Genomic DNA, 20,980 nt, shown 5'->3' with positions numbered 1-20,980 from the left:
TTAATAGTTTTTACTTATTTTTTTCTTTATAAAACATTTTTTTATTCAAAAAAGCAATGGACATTTGTGTTAGCAAATTTTGTCCAAATCAGAGTAAAAGATTCTTCTTCACAAGTATACAAGATAATGAATATACAGAATAAAAATGACAAGATTCCTTTTTTCTTTTTTTTTTTTCTCTGTTGTTTAAAGCAATATTTCTAAATTCAGTATCAGTATCAATTTACTCACCAGGAGGAGGGGGTGGGGGTGGCGTTGGACTCTCAGGAGCACAGTCATCTATATTAAGTGGTTCTACCCGGTGGTTCCTTTTCATTCTTAGTTTCTTAGTTTTCTTTTTACCATCAGCTACAAGAATATAAACATGAAACTTCATGTCTTTATGAAAAAGTGCACTTTTATAATAGAAAACAAAGAATACAACAAGAATATTGATATTATTAACAAAAAACATCTTGACTATTTAACTTTGGAAATTGTTACAATAACCAAATGTGTACTTGCATTTACTAAGAATATATTTTTTAAGTGATGGCTTATTGAATGAATGAATGACCAATGAATATGATAAAAAGAGCCAAAATTCTATATTTTAATTTCTGAGAGGTTTTTCAGAATACAAAAAAATGTCATATGACACAAATATAATTGTCTAATTGCAAGAGTTTCCATGAACTTCATAATAATCTGGGAAAAGAAGCTATTCATTATTGTGTCACTCAGTATATTTGATTTTTCTCAGTGGGATATGTAGAATGATTCCAGGTATAAATAGTCCAAATATAATCCTTTGAAATGTGACATAAAAGTCCCTAAACAAATCTAAACATGTTACTTATTTAAAATAACCCCTACAAGGCTATGCATGGCAGCTCACACCTGTAATCTCAGCACTCTGGGAGGCTGAAGTAGGAGGAATGCATGAGCCCAGGAGTTAAGAGAATGGTCTGGGCAACATAAGGAGACCTCATCTCTATGGGGGGGAAAAAAAAAAAAAACCCAGCATGGCTTTGTTTTCATGTGCCTGTAGTCCCAACTATTCAGGAGGCTGAGGCAGAAGGATCACTTGAGCCCTGGAGTTCAAGGCTGCAGTGAGCGTGATTGTGACACTGCCATCCAGCTTTGGTGAAAGAGTGAGAATCTATCTCAAAAAAAAAAAAATCAAATAAATAAGTAAATAAACAAATAAAATAACTCCTAAAGAAGGTAGGCCCAATACAATACAAACACGTAACCAAAATCGCATTAGAACTAGCAGAATTGAATGTGTTCTTTCTTTTAAAAATTATTTACATATTTTAACTTAAACACATATAAACACTTTAAGGAAATCTATGTTAATGTATAAATTTTAGTAAGGTAAATTAGGATGACATAGTAGTTAACTAAATTTAGAACATCAATGTTACTGCAATTTTTTTCCTCACTCTCTGCCCAGGCTGGAGTGCAGTGGTGCGATCTTGGCTCACTGCAATCTCCACCTCCCAGGTTCAAGTGATTCTTGTGTCTCAGGCTCCAGAGTAGCTGGGATTGCAGGCATGTGCCACCACATGCTGCTAATTTTTGTATTTTTTTGTAGAGATGGGCTTTTGCCATGTTGCACAGACCGGTTTCGAATTCCTGACCAAGTGATCTGCACTCCTTGGCTTCCCAAAGTGCTGGGATTACAGATGTGAGCCACCCTGCCCAGCCAATGTAACTGCAATATTTCAAAATTGCCGTGTGTGTGTGTGTGTGTGTGTGTGTGTGTCTATGCAATGTACTTTCTAAATGGGAATTATCTGTAACATAAAATATATACAATATCTGTGAAGCCTAAAAAGCAATAAAAAATACAATCACACTTAGAAACAAATTATTATTCTAAATAAATTAGTGTTGTTTGAAACATTTCACTTCATATAAAAACAAATAGGTCTTTGTACAATTAAAGTGGTAAGCCTAACAACTGGAAGAATAGATCCACAAGATGTGGAAGAATACAACCACCAAATGGTACTTTAGGGTAGGCATTAGTTCAGGGTCACGTTAAAGCACAGGATGTGGATCAGATGATCTGGACTGGGGTCTCAGCTTACACAGACAGATATATGATCTTAAGTTACTCAACCTCTTCAAGTCCCTGGTTTCTTCATTTATATAATGGAATACTATACCCTGGGATTGCTATGTTAAATAACAAAATATTATGTTGAATAATATAGTGCATACAAAGGCATCTTTTAAAGTATAAAATATAATGTTAGTTATTATTATAGTTACATGATTTACTACCTGAGATCTCCCTGTGCTATATTTTCAAATCATTTGCCAAAATCATTTTGTTCTTTAACAAGCAGTAGAGAACTATTTAAAAACTTAGCGACCACTGTAATAGGTCTACTTCCTTTTTAACTCTGCTGACAGTTACATGGGTAATATATGACTGCCCTAACTTCCCAACTGACAAAAAGTATAACTTTCAAATTAATATTTTCATCCAGCAAAATATCCATGTTAGCTAATCTGTATCTCAGGAATTGAAATCCTATTTTCATAAGCCCTGTGATACTATAAAAATTTCTTATAAATAACAAAGCCATATTCATAACTAAAAATGTCAAGGAAGCAACAATTATAGGGCATCTCTCATGTGGCTGACACTACTAGGAGTAGAGTTATTTTCTAAGTAACCCTAAAAATCTTGTGAATAAAGACAATATTTATTTGCATTTTAGAGATGAAGAAACTAAGACTAAAGAATGTTACATAACTTAACGTATATCTAGTAGATAAGAGAGTCAAGATTCTATCCCAAGTTGTGTGATTCCAAATGCAGGCTATATCCCTACGATACCAAAAATCATGAACGTTCTGTTATATAACATAGCCAGTTAGAAAAAGAAAAGCAATTATAAGTTGAAGATTTTTTATGATATTAAAATAAGAGAAAAATGGCTATTTGACAAGACATTTTAAAAATGTTGTACCAATAATGTTTGCAACCTACAGCAATAGCCAGTCACTAAAGGAAATGATGCTGATGTAGCATTTATAAGCCTTAAAAAACAAACAAAAAACCTTAAGATGTTAAATTTATTCCAAGGATTCTTTTTTTTTTTTGTACATGAATGTTCATATCAGGTTTATTTGTAATAGCCAAAACAGTATACACCTGAATGCCCACCAACAAGTGACTAGATAAGCAAAGTACGGTACATGGATATGATGGAATACCTCAGAGCAATAAAAAAGAATGGACTATTGATACATGCTACAACATGGATGATTCTCAAAGGAATGACGTTGAGTTCAGAAAGCAAGACAAAAAAGTACATTCTATATGATTCCATTAATATAAAGGAATATATTATATTCAAGGAATAGTATATAAATTAATATAAAGGAATATTTTATATTCAAGGAATATAAATGAATATAAATGATATAAAGCAGATCAGTGATTGCCAGGAGATGAGGTGGAGAAGTAGAGAGGGGAGGAAAGAAGGGATTACTAGAGGACATGAAGAAACTTTTGGGGATAATGTTTATGTTCACTATTTTGATTGGGCTGATGGTTTTACATATGTATACATATATCAAAATGTATCAATCTTTATACTATAAATATGTGCAGTTTGTTGTAAGTCAATTATACCTCAATGAAACTCATTAAAATTACCATATTTTGGGGATCTATTTCTAGAATCTCTATTGTGTTGTATTGATCTCTGTGTCTATCCTCTAGTCAATACTATACTGTTATGATCACTGTGGTTTTATTTTATAGTATGTCTTTTTTTCTTCTTCTTTTTTTTTTTGTGATGGAGTCTTGCTCTGTTGCCCAGGCTGGAGTGCAGTGGCACCATCTCGGCTCACTGCAAGCTCTGCCTCCCAGGTTCACGCCATTTTCCTGCCTCAGCCTCCCGAGTAGCTGGGACCACAGGCGCCCGCCACCACGCCTGGCTAATTTTTTGGATTTTTAGTAGAGACAGGGTCTCTACTGTGGTCTCGATCTCCTGACCTTGTGATCCTCCCGCCTCAGCCTCCCAAAGTGTCAGGATTACAGGTATGAGCCACTGTGCCCGGCCACTATTTTATAGTATGTCTTAAATTGGGTAGTATGAATCTTTAACCTTGATCTTTCTTCAAAATTGTTTTGGGTATTCCAGTTCCTTTCCTTTTACATATATTTTATAATGAACTTGCCTATATCTACAAAGACTCATGCTGGGATTTGTTTGGAATTGCCTTAAATCTACAGATCAGTTGGGGGCTCTGGCATTTTAACTCTTTTTTTTTTTTTTTTTTTTTTTTTTTAGTATTTATTGATCATTCTTGGGTGTTTCTCGGAGAGGGGGATGTGGCACGGTCATAGGATAATAGTGGAGAGAAGGTCAGCAGATAAACATGTGAACAAAGGTCTCTGGTTTTCCTAGGCAGAGGTCCCTGCAGCCTTCCGCAGTGTTTGTGTCCCTGGGTACTTCAGACTAGGGAGTGGTGACGACTCTTAATGAGCACACTGCCTTCAAGCATCTGTTTAACAAAGCACATCTTGCACCGCCCTTAATCCATTTAACCCTGAGTTGACACAGCACATGTTTCAGAGAGCACAGGGTTGGGGGTAAGGTTATAGATTAACAGCATCCCAAGGCAGAAGAATTTTTCTTAGTACAGAACAAAATGGAGTCTTCTATGTCTACTTCTTTCTATACAGACACAGTAACCATCTGATCTCTCTTTCTTTTCCCCACATTTCCCCCTTTTCTTTTCGACAAAACTGCCATCGTCATCATGGCCCGTTCTCGATGGTCGCTGTCTCTTCGGAGCTGTTGGGTACACCTCCCAGATGTGGCGGCGGGCAGAGGCGCTCCTCACCTTCCCCGACGATGGGTGGGCAGGCAGAGACGCTCCTCACTTCCCAGACGGGGCGGCCGGGCAGAGGCGCTCCTCACTTCCCAGACGGGGCGGCCGGGCAGAGGCGCTCCACACTTCCCAGACGGGGCGGCCGGGCAGAGGCGCTCCTCACTTCCCATTCGGGGCGGCCGGGCAGAGGCGCTCACTTCCCATTCGGGGCGGCCGGGCAGAGGCGCTCCTCACTTCCCATTCGGGGCGGCCGGGCAGAGGCGCTCCCCACCTCCCAGATGGGGCGGCCGGGCAGAGGCACTCCTCACCTCCCAGACGATGGGCGGCCGGGCAGAGGCGCTCCTCACCTCCCAGACGATGGGCAGCCGGGCAGAGGCACTCCTCACCTACCCGATGGGGCAGCCGGGCAGAGGCGCTCCCCACTTCCCAGACGGGGTGGTGGCCGGGCAGAGATGCTCCTCACCTCCCAGATGCGGTCGCAGCCAGGCAGAGGCGCTCCTCACCTCCCAGATGGAGCGGCCAGGCAGAAGCGCTCCTCACTTCCCAGAAAGGGCAGCCAGGCAGAGGCGCTCCCCACTTCCCAGATGGGGCGGCCGGGCAGAGGCGCTCCTCACTTCCCATTCAGGGCAGCCGGGCAGAGGCGCTCCCCACTTCCTAGATGGGGTGGCGGCTGGGCAGAGACGCTCCTCACATCCCAGACGGGGTGGCGGCCGGGCAGAGGCGCTCCTCACCTCCCAGATGGGGCGGCCGGGCAGAGGCGCTCCTCACTTCCCAGACGGGGCGGCCGGCCAGGGGCGCTCCTCACATCCCAGATGATGGGCGGCCAGGCAGAGACGCTCCTCACTTCCTAGACAGGCAGAGGCGCTCCACACTTCCCAGATGGGGCAGCCAGGCAGAGGGGCTCCTCACATCCCAGACGATGGGCGGCCAGGCAGAGACGCTGCTCACTTCCTAGACGGGGTGGCGGGCAGGCAGAGGCTGTAATCTTAGCACTTTGGGAGGCCAAGGCAGGCGGCTGGGAGGTGGAGGTTGTAGCGAGCCGAGATCACGCCACTGCACTCCAGCCTGGGCAACATTGAGCATTGAGTGAGCGAGACTCCGTCTGCAATCCCAGCACCTTGGGAGGCCGAGGTGGGTGGATCACCCGAGGCCAGGAGCTGGAGACCAGATCGGTCAACATGGCGAAACCCCGTCTCCACCAAAAATGCAAAAACCAGTCAGGAGTGGCAGCGCGTGCCTGGAATCCCAGGCACTCGGCAGGCTAAGGCAGGAGAATCACGGGAGCCCGAGGCAGGGAGGTTGCAGCGAGCCGAGATCATGGCAGTACAGTCCAGGCTCAGCAAGAGAGGGAGACTGTAGAAAGAAAGAAAGAAAGGGGAGGGGGAGGGGGAGGGGGGAGGAGAGGGAGGGGGAGGGGAGGAGGGGGAGGGCTATTCCAAAGATTCTTGAGAGCTATGCTGTATCCCAAATTTATGAAAATAAAAATGGAATTTTCTGCTGAAATCCTTATAAGTTACAAAGGACCACATTTTAAGTCATGGAAAAACAGGTTAGGAACAAACTGACTGAATAATAAAAGACCTTGAGAAAATCATGGTAAATATGGCATTTGAAGACAGAAAAATATTGAAGTACTCATTTGTAAAAACAAACATAAAAAATGAGATGAAGTATAAGTTTTATTTATATATACATAAGATAATTACTTTAAATAACTAGATTTATTACCTGATTCCAATGATGGCCGGTCTGTCTCATCTTCATTGTTTAACTGCTGTGTTAATGCCTCCTTATAATTTTCTACTAGTCTAAATTCATTATTTTTTTGGCCATTGTGATTAACCTGGCCTTGTGTCTCTATTTGCTCATGCTCCATTTTATGTTTCAGGTGGCAGCCATCACTGTCTTTCTCCATTTTTTGCTTTTTTTTCTCTCTTTCAAGTTTTCCTTCATTCTAACAAAAAATAAAATACATTATCTTTACTATGATGGTTTTATCTAAGATAGTTTTAAGGGAGAAGAAATCAAATACCTTAACAGGATTCTGTAACTTCAAGGACACTGTGAGACTTCTATTTTAAAAATGATTTCATGAATACATCATTAAAAGATGCTAAATGTCAAACATTCAGTAAAACAGAAAGTATAACAAAAGCAAACAAATATTACCAGTAATTCCACAATCTAGAGATGACTACTATTCATCTGTATTATTCCGTATATAATCTGTTCAGTATATAATCACTAAGAGATGATTTTCTCTGCCAACCCCCACACATACATACATATATCATGTACAGACATACATCACCCAGAAACATACATAAATATATGTATCTATATATACTTATGTATTTGTTGTTTAAACAAAAAAGAATTGAAGTTTTTATTGAAGAATATACATTTCTTTCCATGCCAATGAATATATAAAGTGCTCAGAACAGTGCCTTACACATAGTAAATGCTACATAAATGTTAGATACAATTATTTTCATCAATTATTATTTTGAATGTCTATAGCATACCAATTCTGTATCAATGAACAAAGTATTTATTTCCAATTTTTCACTATTTTAAAAAACAGAATCATCCTAATAGCTTTTTTTTTATTTTTTTAGATTAAATTGCTAACAGTAGAACTGTTGAGTCAGTGGGTAGGCAAATTTAAAAATGTCACATATAGTCACAAAATTCCCTTCAGAAAAAATGAATCAATGAACCTCAGGTAAAGGGTTGGGAGAGTGATTTTTTTCTACATCATATTCAATACCACATATCATGATTGACCTTTTACATCTCTGCCATATTAATACATATTTTTATTTAACTTAGTGTTATTTTCATTTGAGTTTAAGTTAAAATTTTTATTGCCAGCAAAAATGAACTATTATTGACTTATTTTATTTTATTTTTTTTGAGATGGAGTCTCGCTCTGTCGCCCAGGCTGGAGTGCAGTGGCACGATCTCGGCTCACTGCAACCTCCACCCCTCCAGGTTTAAGCAATTCTCTGCCTCGGCCTCCGGAGTAGCTGGGATTATAGGTTCGTGCCACGCCTGGCTAATTTTTTGTATTTTTAGCAGAGACAGGGTTTCACCGTCTTGGCCAGGCTGGTCTTGAACTCCAACCACCTCGGCCTCCCAAAGTGCTGGGATTACAGGCGTGAGCCACGGTGCCTGGCCACTTATTGACATTTTTAATTTTTTTTTAGGAAACTGCCTTTGGTAACCCAATGCCCACTTTTCTATTAGATTCTCATTATTTTCATAGTAATTTGTAAGAGTTCTTTTGTGCATACGTGTCACTAGGACTAGTCACAGAGTCACATAAGACTATGTGTTCTATTTTTCACTAGAGTTTACTTCTTTTCATTTTTGCTTTTTAACTTTGTAGAATAGCTCTTTAAAAATTGGGTAGTATAAGATCTATCCACCTTTTTCCTTTATGATTTGTGGCTTGCTTGTCCTGCTTTGAAACTTTTTCCTCCTCCAAGCACATATAAAGACTTATCTATATTATCTACTAGTAACTTGAAGACTTTCACTTTTTAAAACGTATTTAAGTTTTTGATACTTTTGGAATTTAACTGGGTATACAATATTCAATAATTTTCCTTTTTCTAAATGGTTATTAAATTGTTCTATTATTTTTTTCTCTCAGATTTGAAATGTTATCTTTATCTTGTACTAAAATGCTCATACATAAATAGGTTTATTAATATTCGTTCCATTGATCTGTCTGTCTCTTCTGGAACCAATACCTTCCAATATCTCACCATTTTAATTATCTGCAGTAATAATAAAAAAAAAAATGTTAGGTGCTTCTGTACCAAGAAACATACTAAAAAAGTTTTGTGGGGAAAAAAAGAGAAAATCTGTATGGTTAAAAAAAAACAACTATAGCTAATTTGCTTTTATTTCTTTACTGGCCATCTTCTTGAAATTATAGTTTCAAAGCGTTAAGTGTACTTTCCCCATGCCACTTATTAATTTGGGAACTTTCTATATGTGATATATACTATGTCGTACACCACTATTATTCACTTCTATACACTGTGGGAAATACGGTGCTGGGAGAAGCACTAGAGCCTTCTACATAATTTATACCCATGGTACTATAAAATAATTAGCCATTATTTATAAAGCAAGCCTTATTATACACAGAGAATAATTGTTGTTTCAAAGTAAAAAGTACAACTTAACCTCTTCTCTCTCAATATTTTTAAAAGAACATAAAACAAAACTTGACAAATATAATATCTGATAGAATGGAGACAAAACAATAGCTCATGCTATTAAGATGGCCTTACTATAATTAGAAAAGCACACATTTAGGGTGAATGCAATGAGGTTACTGAAAGATTGAATACAATTAAACCTCCTGGTATCCAGCAACTTAAAAACAAATGTCTCATATTACTAACTATTTTGCAAAATAAAGCAACACCAAAACTATCCAATCATCTTCTTACCTGTGGAGCTGCCTCCCTCCTCAGTAGCAGCCCCAAGGAAGTTTAAAAAATCATCCACCTTTCCAGATGAACACCTGTGTGGAAGGAGGCAGTGAGAGGGGAAGGGGAATGGGGAATATACAGGCAGGACCAGGAAGTCAGCCTAAGGTTTAGGAAGCAATGCCTCAGAAGAGGCATCGCTGCTGCCAGCCATAAAAGCAGAGCCAATGCAAACTCTGGACACGAGCAGAAAATGAAAACAAAAACACAGACGCGCACACACACAACCCCTTAACGTCTTCATAATTAAAATCTACAAATTAATGTTGGTAAAATTTCTGATTTAAAATGGAAATAAATGATATTCAGATATAGGAGAATTTATTGCAGTTTCAAACATCCTTAAGTATCCTGGAAAAATAGAAAATTGTTTATGTACCCTAATGCATTCTAAGTAAATATTGCAGATGGACAGTAACAGCAATACAGAAACACAGAAAATGTAAATAAGAGTAAATATGTTATTACTATATGAAATAAATGACAAAATAGATTTGTCAACACAGCAACTATAATAATTGCTACAGTCAAATTTATTTATTGTCATTTAATTCTGAAGTCATATTCCCCCTTTTACACTAGATTCAAAGGTAATTTAAGAGTAAGAAAAAGCAGTAAACCTTTAATCAGTCTCTCATGTTTAATTTCTTATAGAAATAATCTCTCAGAAGAAATACATCTGTTTCCCTGCCTCCTTTCCCAACTTTCCACCTTCTTTTCCAAGTTCCAACTTATAACTTAAGATACAAAAATTACATTTGCCTTCATTCATACCTCAATGATTACAGATGCTATTGGCTGGAAAGGATTCGTTGGTTCTGGGTCCAACTCAGCCAGACCACTGGTTCCATCAAGTTCAGCATGCTCCTGTTCATTTTGTTTTCTACCGTTTGAGGAAAAATAATTGAAATTTCCTTTGAGAAAGTGCTGAACCATGTTAAAGAAAACTGCAATAGGTATAAGGCTATTACATGTAGTAATTTAAACATCTGGACATGGTTTTGAATTACTGAGAGCATTTCAAAAATCCTTATGCAGGTAAGAGGCTGCTTCCTCCCATGTAAAGACTAATCATTTCAATTAAAAAAATGCTGATAAAAATGACATTTCCTATGACTGACTTCTTAATATCAACAGTGCAATTATTCTTCCATGTGCCAAGGGTATTACTGATCAACTTATTAATTACCCTCCAAAATCAATGCTGTCCTCTTTACTGGTGTTAACAAATAGTAATTATTCTTTTTTTTTTTTTTTTGAGTCGGAGTCTTGCACTCTCACCCAGACTGGAGTGCAGTGGCACCATCTCGGCTCACGCAAGCTCCACCTCCCGGGTTCACGCCATTCTCCTGCCTCAGCCTCCCGAGTAGCTGGGACTACAGGCGCCCGCCACCAGGCCTGGCTAATTTTTTGTATTTTTAGTAGAGACGGGGTTTCACCCTATTAGCCAGGATGGTCTCAATCTCCTGACCCTGTGATCTGCCTGCCTCTGCCTCCCAAAGTGCTGGGATTACAGGTGTGAGCCACCGCGCCCAGCCAAATAGTAATTATTCTTATTAATTCTTTTCTTAAGGGCTAAGTCTTCTCTTACAAAACTAGGAAAACATTCCTTCAACTCAACCTATGCTTTTATTTCTGCATAAACATGTTTCTTGTTTAGTATAAAAGAATAAAAGACTAGAATATCTACAGATTGATTCTATAGAAGTATATGACAGAGTAGTAATATAAAATATTTTATCAAGTTGTATATCATATTTGAACTAGATAATAACTTCCATAATAGTGTTCAGTGGCTATAAAAATAAGTTACCATATGTATCATTCAGATTAAATAAGTATTTCCATATTAGTTACCACTGAACATTTACTATCTCTGTGATTTATAGTAATGTTGTTCCATACATGATGAGTAATGTTATTAAGATGAGCAGCCGGCCGGGTGCGGTGGCTCACGCCTGTAATCCCAGCATTTTGGGAGGCTGAGGCGGGTGCATCACGAGGTCAGGAGTTTGAGACCAGCCTAATCAACATGGTGAAACCCTGTCTCTACTGAAAATACAAAATTAGCCGGGTGTGGTGGCGCATGCCTGTTATCCCCATTACTCGGGAGGCTGAGGCAGGAGAATCGCTTGAACCTGGGAGACGGAGGTTGCAGTGCACCGAGACTGCGCCATTGCACTCCAGCCTGGGCAACAAGAGCAAAATTCCACCTCAAAAAAAAAAAAAAAAAAAAAAAAAAAAAAAGAGCAGCCAAAGACCAAAAAAAAAAAAAGAAAGAAACACAAGTATTGTGGATCTTTAACTGGACTGTAAGTATGGTATAGCAATGTAAATGTTCATTACCATAATATTTACTAGCTGTGTTCTAGACGGAAATACATATCCTTTTATTATGAACCTAGGAAGCCAAGATTTGGAGATTTGCAATTTACTACTTCTGTGACTTTGGACCTGGATCTTTTGAGCCTTAGCTTTCCCACAAATGTGAATAAAAATAACCACTTCATAGAGCTGTACCAAGGGTCAGATAAAGTAATATATGTGAGAACACTCTGTGAATTAACTTTCTCATAGGATAGTCATTGTTATTAATTTTATTTATTAGTAAGCAACTTCAGGAATACAGTATTAATATATTATTTTTACTTGGCATGTTTTACTATTTTTCAAAAACACTAGAAATGACTATCTGAACCAATTAGATTGGATTTAGTGAAGTAAAAAGCTTGTTTTTAATCACCCGTCTCCGAATGTCAATTTGCTTTTAATTATGGAGTATTGGCTCAACAGAAGAGGTCTCCTCAAGAGGAGAGGTCTCAGACCACAACTGGCATGGATAAAGAGAAAGAAAGAAAGGGTAAGGAGTATTGGAAAAGCCTGCCATAACATGATCTAGAATATCATTATGGAAAAGACAAAAACATTTAAAAAGTTACTAACATTAGATTTCTTTTATCCAACTCAATTTTTTTGTTGCTTCTGTTTTTATTTTCTTAGTGGAGGAAAAGGAGTTTTCACATAATTATGGCCATATATTTAATTTTTATAAATATTATATATAAAAGGTATACTTAACATGCATGATTGGTTGTACTGAGCTTTACATGATAAAAATACATACTAAGAAAAAAACAAATATTCTCACAGGAACTAAAACCTTGTATCAACAGCTGCCAAAATCATTCACTCTAATCTGTCTTTTATATAAAGAGATCCCTAGATGAAAGGCATGCTCATATTATTGAGCACTTGGGGATAGAGAGTCATTTCTATAAATATTTCTTTAAGTCCTATCGATGAATTAAATGAAAAATACCAGTTATCAGAGGATTTCCTTCACGGTATAAGGAAGTACCTCATAATGGGCCACCAAGGGTAGTGGGTTCTTGCTCACTGGGCTACAACTATGTTAAACTACATAAAAGGCCAGATGGAAGGCAACTATGGATCAGATTTTGCTTGAGTTGAATGATTCTCTAGCAGCTCACCTTCTATCCTTGCTGAAACTAAAAAGGTTCCTCAGTCTCACGTTATTGACATATTAAGCCTGATAATTCTTTGTTGTGGGAGACAGTCCTGTGTGTCATAGGATGTTTAGCTGCATCCCTGGCCTCTACCCAATAGATTCCAAGTAGTACTCCACTCCTCCCCCTAGTGGTGAAAACTAAAAATGTCTCCAGACACTGCCAAATGTTAAAAATACTACCCTGTGCATTGAGAACCACTGCACTAAGGTACCCACAAGCAATCAGAGACAAAAATTTAAAACTCTGGAAGACAATGGCTACGTAAGGAGTAAATTTAACTATTATACAACCACCAGAAAAATTAGGAATCTACCACCCAAACTTGTATAGAAAAAGATCCACAGAAATACAAAATTTACCTAGTGTCTTCCTTCACACAGAAAGAAGAAACTGAACAGATAAAACTAACAACTGATTCATAAAATTGTTATGTTTTTGATCCTTCAAATGCATTGTGGTGCAAAATTAATCTACTTACCTTTCTTCTCGTAATTTTCGCACTCGTTCAGCTCTTTCTTGTTTCTCTTGTTCCTCAAGAGCACGCTGCTCTGTTGTCTCTTTTTGGATGCGTTCATTTAAGGCATCAAAGTCTCTTGCAATAACATGTAGCAGCCAATAAAGGCCTTTTTTAATGGACTTGTCAATTTTCTTTCCATACCCCGAGATTGCTGAACATGGTTCCTAAAACAGAAATTTATTTGACTAAAAGATTAAAAGGTCTCCACACAAATCTATTCATAAACCATTAAGTATAATTAATGGCAAATCAAAATTAAGCCATTTAAGTTAATAATATGGAGCATCTGCTTATTTAACTTCCAAAACATAGCACTGCAATGATTAACATCAGTATATAGAACTTAAAATATTTTACAGATAACATCTGTACACTATGTGAGATATTATAAAGAAGAGGGTGACAGTGCCACTTATAATATCAGAAGAAAAAATTTAACTGCCATAAAAAGACATCTTTATTGATTAAAAATGCCAGGAAGTTTTAATTCCTTATACTACAATCTACAGCAGTAAACATCCATAAGATTGACAGCCTAATGTTTTTTGAAACCAAAATAAATTATTAAATCCACTGTTCATCTTCCTTAAGACTGTATGAGATCTCTCCTGATATGATTTATCTTTTCTTTTTTTGTTTTTTAGAGGCAGTGTCTCATTCTGTTGGCCAGGCTGGAGTGCAGTGACTGAATTAGAACTCACTGCAGCCTCAGCCTCCCAGGGTCCAGTGGTCTTCCCACCTCAGCCCCCTCAAGCAGCTGGGACTACAGGCACACACTACCACACCTAGCTAGTTTTTGTATTTTTTGTAGAGCTAGGGTCTCACTATGTTGCCCAGGTTGGTCTCAAACTCCTGGGCTCAAGCAATCTGCCCCCTTCAACCTCCCAAACTGCTGGGATTACAGGTATGAGCTACCATGCCCAGCAAAATAATTTTTCAAAATTCATTATGAATCTCTCATATGTTTAAATTTTGTATTTACACTTTTCTTTCCCATTTTACAAATTTCATGCCATGATGTGTTGGCATAGCAAACAGATGCTATCAGCAATATCTTAAAACGCAAATGTGAAGCTCCTTGAAATCATGGAAAGATAGTTCATGGAAATAACAATGAAATAGACAACAAATATTATGGTATTAAGTTATATCAACAGAAAAATGGAAATGTGATTTCATAGGTTACAAAAAATTCTTTGAAAACATTGCCTTTTAATTGCTATCACTTTTATAAAAACCAAGTTATACTGAACCTATTTGAAAGGACAAAAAATTAAAATTAAAAAAAAAAAAAACCTTACTATCTGACACAGGCACTTGTGCTCATTGACCAATTTTTCCAGAGATAGACATTCAATGACATCAGCTTCTCCTAAAGCTCCTTCTTTATCTTGTTTATTTGCCAACCTGAAAGATAATTAAAGTACTTTTATACAGCATATATATAATTGGATAGAAACTTAAAGATATTTTGACCACATTCTTTTTTTTTTTTTTTTTTTGAGACTGAGTCTTGCTCTGTTTCCCAGGCTGGAGTACAGTGGTGCAATCTCAGCTCACTGCAACCTCCGCCTCCCAGGTTCAAGTGATTCTCCTGCCTCAGCCTCCAGAGTAGCTGGGACTACAGGTGTGTGCCACCACGCGAGGCTAATTTTTTGTATTTTCAGTAGAGACTGGGTTTCGCCATGTTGGCCAGGCTGGTCTTGAACTCCTGACCTCAAGTGATCTGTCAGTCTCAGCCTCTCAAAGTGCTGGGATTACAGATATCATCCACCATGCCTGGCCTGACCACATTCTTTGATTCCCAAGTTTTAAATGTACTGATTACAGAACACACTAGTATCTTAAAATGTTGTAGCATCAATTTTGTCATTTTTCCTTTATTATTGCTAAAATAGTTTTTAAGTACTGGCCTATAAAAGGAAAATCAAATAAAGTGTCAAGAAAACATAAACAAGAGATCAATATGCCAACAAAACAGAAAAAGCTACAAAACAGAAAAAGAAGAGGACTAATTTCCACAGGTCACATCCATAAATTATATTCTTATCTTCTTAAAATACAAACTGTAATGTTTTAAATGCCCAAATATTCATTCTGAATTTTTAATATTTGAGCTCATCTACAATTCTAATGTGTGAATGTGTCCACATAAATGTGCAATTTACTGAAGACCCAAGGCCACTTCTAATATACTTGGCAAAGCACTGGGAATTTAAAAAAAAAAAAATTGTACTCAATTAGAGACAAACTGGACACCAACAAAATGAAAAACCAATATATTCTACAGAAAAACAGGATTTACCACAATATACCACTATTTAATTATATAACATAGATTTAAAAGTTTAATAAAATACTGCCTTGCTCAAAGTTTGACAGACTCTTTAGGTTAAAAAAAAATTAAGTACATAGACTAAGAAATCTAACGAACCCTTCCCACCTATCTTTAAAAATTATCAAAACTGTGTCATTCTTGCTTATCTATATACCTTCTTTTTTTTGTATTTCCCAAGTTACCATTAAAATCTACATACCTTCTATTTTGCTGCCTGAATCACATTACTTCACACAGATATTAAAAAATCATTACCATGATACCACTATCACACCTAACAAAATTAACAGTAAGTCTTCAATATTACTCAATTTACTCAATATTCTCCAATATCATTTTACAAGTGTTATGTTTAAATTCAGGTCCAATATACGTTACTTATCACTTAACTCTTTTTGAATCTATATTATACCTGCCCTCCCCACTACCACCCCCATGACTCTTTTCCTCCCATGACATTTGTAATTTTTCTTTAGAATTCCCATGTTTGGGATTTGGCTAATATCCTCCTTATAAACTTATTCAACATACCTATCCTATATTTCCCGTATCTGGTGGTAAGAAGCTGGATGAGTTTCAGATGAAATCTTTTTGGCAAGCATACTTCGTAGGTGGTGCTTGTATTTAGGGAGGCATATAATATCACTTTTATATAATGTCCTATTTTGGTGGTATAAAATTAACGAATGGGTTTACATTTAGCCTGATCCATCCAAAATAAAGTTCCTCATTAATCTTTCACTTAATGATTTTAGCAGCCATTGATGACCTTTACTTAATTCTATTATTTTACCAAAGTTTATGAAACAGTAACTTTCTAGTTCCATATTCCTTCTGCATTTACTAGCAGGATTCTTGCTAAAAATAAGCTTTCACCAACTACTTGGTGCCTCTTAAAATTCACAAAGTCAAGATAAATGTTTGATCCTTTGCCTTTATTTCCTGATTTTCAAAATAATGAATTAATGGCGTAGCAACCTCCGAAGGTGATCAGGTTGATTTAAAAAAAAAAATCCTATAAATTTAAGGATTACGAGTGCAGTTTTGTGATGTAAATGTATTGCACAGTGGTGATATATTGCATAGTGGTGAGGTCTGGGCTTTCAGTGTAACCATAAGCTTAATAATGTGCATTGTAGATATTAATTTCTCATCTCTAACTCCCCTTCCACCCTCCCACCTGTCCAAGTCTCCAATGTCTATTAATCCACACTCCATGTCAATGTGTACACATTATTTAACTTCCACTTGTGAGAACATGCTAGATTTGACTGTTTCTGAATTATTTCACTTTAAAAAATGACCTCCAGCTCCATCCACGTTGCTGGAAAAAACATGCTTTTTTAAATAGTTGAATAGCATTCCATTTTATGTATGTATATACAAAACACACACACAAACATTTCTTTCATCATCCATTGAAGGACATTTAGGTTGACTCCCTACCTTTGCTACTGTGAATAATGCTGTGATAAACATCTTGAGTTCAGATATCTTTTCTTGTATAATGATTTCTTTTCCTTTGGATAGGTACCCAGTAGTGAGGTTGCTAGACTGAATGGTAGTTCTTTTTTTAGGTCTTTAAGAAATCTCCATACTGGCCGGGCACGGTGGCTTACGCCTGTAATCCCAGCACTTTGGGAGGCCGAGGCGGGCAGATCACAAGGTCAGGAGATCGAGACCATCCTGGCTAACACGGTGAAACCCCATCTCTACTAAAAATACAAAAAACTAGCCGGGCGTGGTGGCAGGCGCCTGTAGTCCCAGCTACTCGGGAGGCTGAGGCAGAAGAAGGGCATGAACCCGGGAGGCAGAGCTTGCAGTGAGCCGAGATTGCGCCACTACACTTCAGTCTGGGCAACACAGCGAGACTCCGTCTCAAAAGAAAAAAAAAAAATCTCCATACTGTTTTCCATAGTGATTGTACTAATTTACATTCCAAGAGTGTATAAGCATTCCTTTTTCTACACAATCTCGCAGACATCTGCTATGTTTTAACTTTTCAGTAACAGCTAAAAATTCTGACTGGTGTGAGATGGTATTTCATTGTGGTTTTAATCTGCATTTCTCTGATTAGGCATATTGAGCATTTTTTTCATATGCTTGTTGGCCATCTGTATGTCTTCTTTTGAAAAATGACTATTCATGTCTTTTGCACATTTTTAATGGGGTTGTTTTTTGTTGTTGTTGATTTCCTTGTAAGTTTTGGTTATTAGTCTCCTATAGGATAAAGAGGTTGCAAATATTTTCCCTCATTCTGCAGGCTGTTTGCTCCATTGATTACTTCTTTTGCTGTGCAGAAGTTTTTACTTAATAATTAAGTCCCATTTGTCTATTTCTGGTTTTGTTGCTTTTGCTTTTGAGGTCTTAGTCATGAATTATTTGCCTAGACCAATGTCCAGAAGAGTTTCATCAGTTTTCTTCTAGTATTTTTCAGGTCTTACATTAAGTCTTTAATGCACCCTGAGTTAATTTTTGTATATGGTGAGAGACAGGGTTCCAGTTTCATTCTTCTGCATATGGCAATTGAATTTTCCCAGCATCGCTGTACCCATCATCTGGGTTCTCTATTCTTTTCCACTGATCTATTCATCTATTTCTATACCAGTACCATGCTACTTTGGTTACAATAACCTTGTAGTATAATTTAAGGTCAGATAATATGATGCCTCCAGCTTTGTTCTTTTTGCTTAGGACTGCTTTGGCTATTCAGGCTTTTTGGTACTTTTTCTTATTTTGAGAGGCATCATTATGAACTTATGGATTTAAAAATGTATTTGATGTGCTTCAATTTGTTGCAGTTATTGCTCTTTTTAAGGCTCAAAGGTACCCATTTTGAGGCAGCAGGAGTCCCCTTCAGGTTGGTTCTTGGACCCTTTTGGTACAACTCCAAGTCTTTGATAGCTTCTTTATGTTCTACTATGAAACAAGGTTCCAGACTTGCAATCATCCATTTCCCCAAGAAGCCTTGATCTTTTCAGTGGAAAATGGCATTTTAAAGACTAAAACCTAGGAGTTATAGATAAACATTTGCTATTGACTTACTACTGCTTCTAGGCCCTTTCAGTGCACAAAGCTAGGAAATAGTTTTATTCTAGAAAAAAAAATCTAACCATGTATTCGTGTTGATTTTTTCATTTCAAATCAACTACCAAGTTTTACTTAGCTTCTTAAATCTTGTTTTTGTTTATTTCTTTGAGACAGGGTCTCACTCTGTTGCCGAGGCTTAAGTGCAGAGGTGTGATGACAGCTCACTACAGCCTCTACCTCCCAGGCTTGAGCCATCCTCCCACCTCAGCCTCTCAAGTAGCTGGGACTACAGGCGCATACCACTATGCCCAGCTAGTGTTCGAACGTTCTTTTTTAAAAAAATTATTTTAGCAGAGATGGGGTTTCACTATGTTCCCCAGGCTGGTCTCAAACTCCTAGGCTCAATCCTCCTGCCTCAGCCTCCTAAAGTACTGGATTACAGGCATGAGCCACTGTGCCCAGCCTTAGATCTTATTTGTATCTCTTTTTACTTATGCTGAAAACTACAGTTTCTAATGACATTATTTGTTTTATCCAACTATATATAGGAATTTTAACATAATAATATCAATATTATTACTAAATATTAAGACTACTAAGTGCAGGTTAACATATCTTTGTGGTTACGTATCTTTGTCTCTACGCTATATCCCACTAGAGATGCAGAGTCAATAATACTGTTTTAAAATTACTTAAAATAGTACTTCTCTGTGTGATTTTGCCATCACCTAGATATATACCTAGGTTCATTTCTTTCTAGGTGCTTTTGCATTTTAGAGATCGTTTGTGTATTTGTTTTAAGATTTAATTTCTAAAATATTTATATCGGCTGGACGTGGTGGCTCACACCTGTAATCTCAGCACTCTGGGAAGCCGATGTGGGTGGATCACTTGTCAGGGGTTCAAGACCAGCTTGGCCAACATGGTGAAACCCTGTCTTTACTAAAAATAAAAAATAAAAATAAAAAAAAAATGAGCCAGGCGTGGTGGCGTGCACCTGTAATACCAGCTACTCGGGAGGCTGAGGCATGAGAATCGCTTGAACCCAGGAGGCAGAGGTTGCAGTGAGCCGAGATCGCGCCACTGCACTCCAGGCTGGGTGACAGAGTGAGACCCTGTCTCAAAAAATAAAAATAAAAAAAATTTATATGGTTCTAAATTCAGAACTATAAAAACAAGGTACAATCAGAAAGGAACTATTTGCTATCTCTCTGCCTTTTCCTTCCCTTCCCTTATAGGTAACCATTTTCATTCGTGTTTAGTTCATCCTCCCATTATTTCTTTTTGAAAATATAAACAAGCGTATGGAGAAAATGATATTTCAAGGACCATAATTTGGGCACTGTGAATATTCAATGCTATTGACTGGTTTATGTATTTGTGTATATATACAATATTTATATCTACCCTTCCTTTCTTCCCAAAACTTAGCATATTATATATATTCTTCTGCAGCATGCTTGTTTTAACTGAACAGTAAATTTTGAAGTACCCTGAAGCAGTATAATAAAATCTTCACTATTTTCTATAATTGCAAAATGCACCCCTTTGAATGTTCCATCATTTATTCAGCCAGTTCTACGCTGAAGGACTTTTGTGTTTCCAGTGTTTTGTTTTTACAAAGAGTGCTATAAAAAGTAGGTGTGTAAAGGAGTCATTTCTTATTTTGAGTACAGATTCCAGGAAGTAGAACTATTAAAACAAAGAATAAATATAAATGTGATTGGCCAGGCATGGTGGTTCACATCTGTAATCCCAGAACTTTGGGAGGCTGAGGCAGGTGGATCACCTGAGGTCAGGAGTTCGAGACCAGCCTGGCAAACATGGTGAAACCCCATTTCTACAAAAAAATTAGCTGGGCGTGGTGGCAGGCAACTGTAATCCCAGCTACTTATGGGGCTCAGGCAGCAGAATTGCTTGAACCCGGGAGGCGGAGGTTGCAGTGAGCCAAGATCATGCCACTGCACTCCAGCCTGGGCTACAAGAGCAAGTCTCCTTCTCAAAAAAAAAAAAAAAAAAAAAAAAATATATATATATATATATATATATATGATTTTGATAGATATAGCAATTTCCTTCTTCTTGCCCTCAAATAGTAACAAGTCAGGTAGAAAAAATGGGTCTGAAATTTGGTAGTACAAGAGAAATTTTCATTTTTAATTCTTCCTATAAACATTTCCCTCTGGTACAAATTAATTTTGAGTTGTTATAT

General features: G+C 37.6%; 2 protein-coding genes across 10 annotated transcripts in view; one reads left to right on the top strand and one right to left on the bottom strand.

Moving 5' to 3' along the window:
• Positions 1-20,980, bottom strand: part of ARL13B (ADP ribosylation factor like GTPase 13B) — an 82,343-nt gene that overhangs the window by 11,321 nt on the left and 50,042 nt on the right. For all 9 annotated transcript variants that reach the window (XM_063602866.1, XM_063602870.1, XM_034956971.3 and 6 more), the window contains 5 exons: positions 14,702-14,807; positions 13,362-13,564; positions 10,128-10,236; positions 6,574-6,799; positions 232-348 (listed from right to left, as the gene is read on the bottom strand). In XM_063602866.1, coding sequence (XP_063458936.1) covers positions 232-348; positions 6,574-6,799; positions 10,128-10,236; positions 13,362-13,564; positions 14,702-14,807 — 761 coding nt within the window. The remainder of the gene's footprint in view (positions 1-231; positions 349-6,573; positions 6,800-10,127; positions 10,237-13,361; positions 13,565-14,701; positions 14,808-20,980) is intronic.
• The window catches only part of STX19 (syntaxin 19), a 49,047-nt gene that overhangs the window by 13,297 nt on the left and 14,770 nt on the right, over positions 1-20,980 (top strand). The gene's annotated exons all lie outside the window — the stretch shown is intronic.

This window comes from Pan paniscus, chromosome 2 (genome assembly GCF_029289425.2).
Source record: "Pan paniscus chromosome 2, NHGRI_mPanPan1-v2.0_pri, whole genome shotgun sequence".
Taxonomy (NCBI): domain Eukaryota; kingdom Metazoa; phylum Chordata; class Mammalia; order Primates; family Hominidae; genus Pan; species Pan paniscus.
Note: the sequence above shows the minus strand (reverse complement) of the source record. Positions and strands in the feature narration are given on the sequence as shown.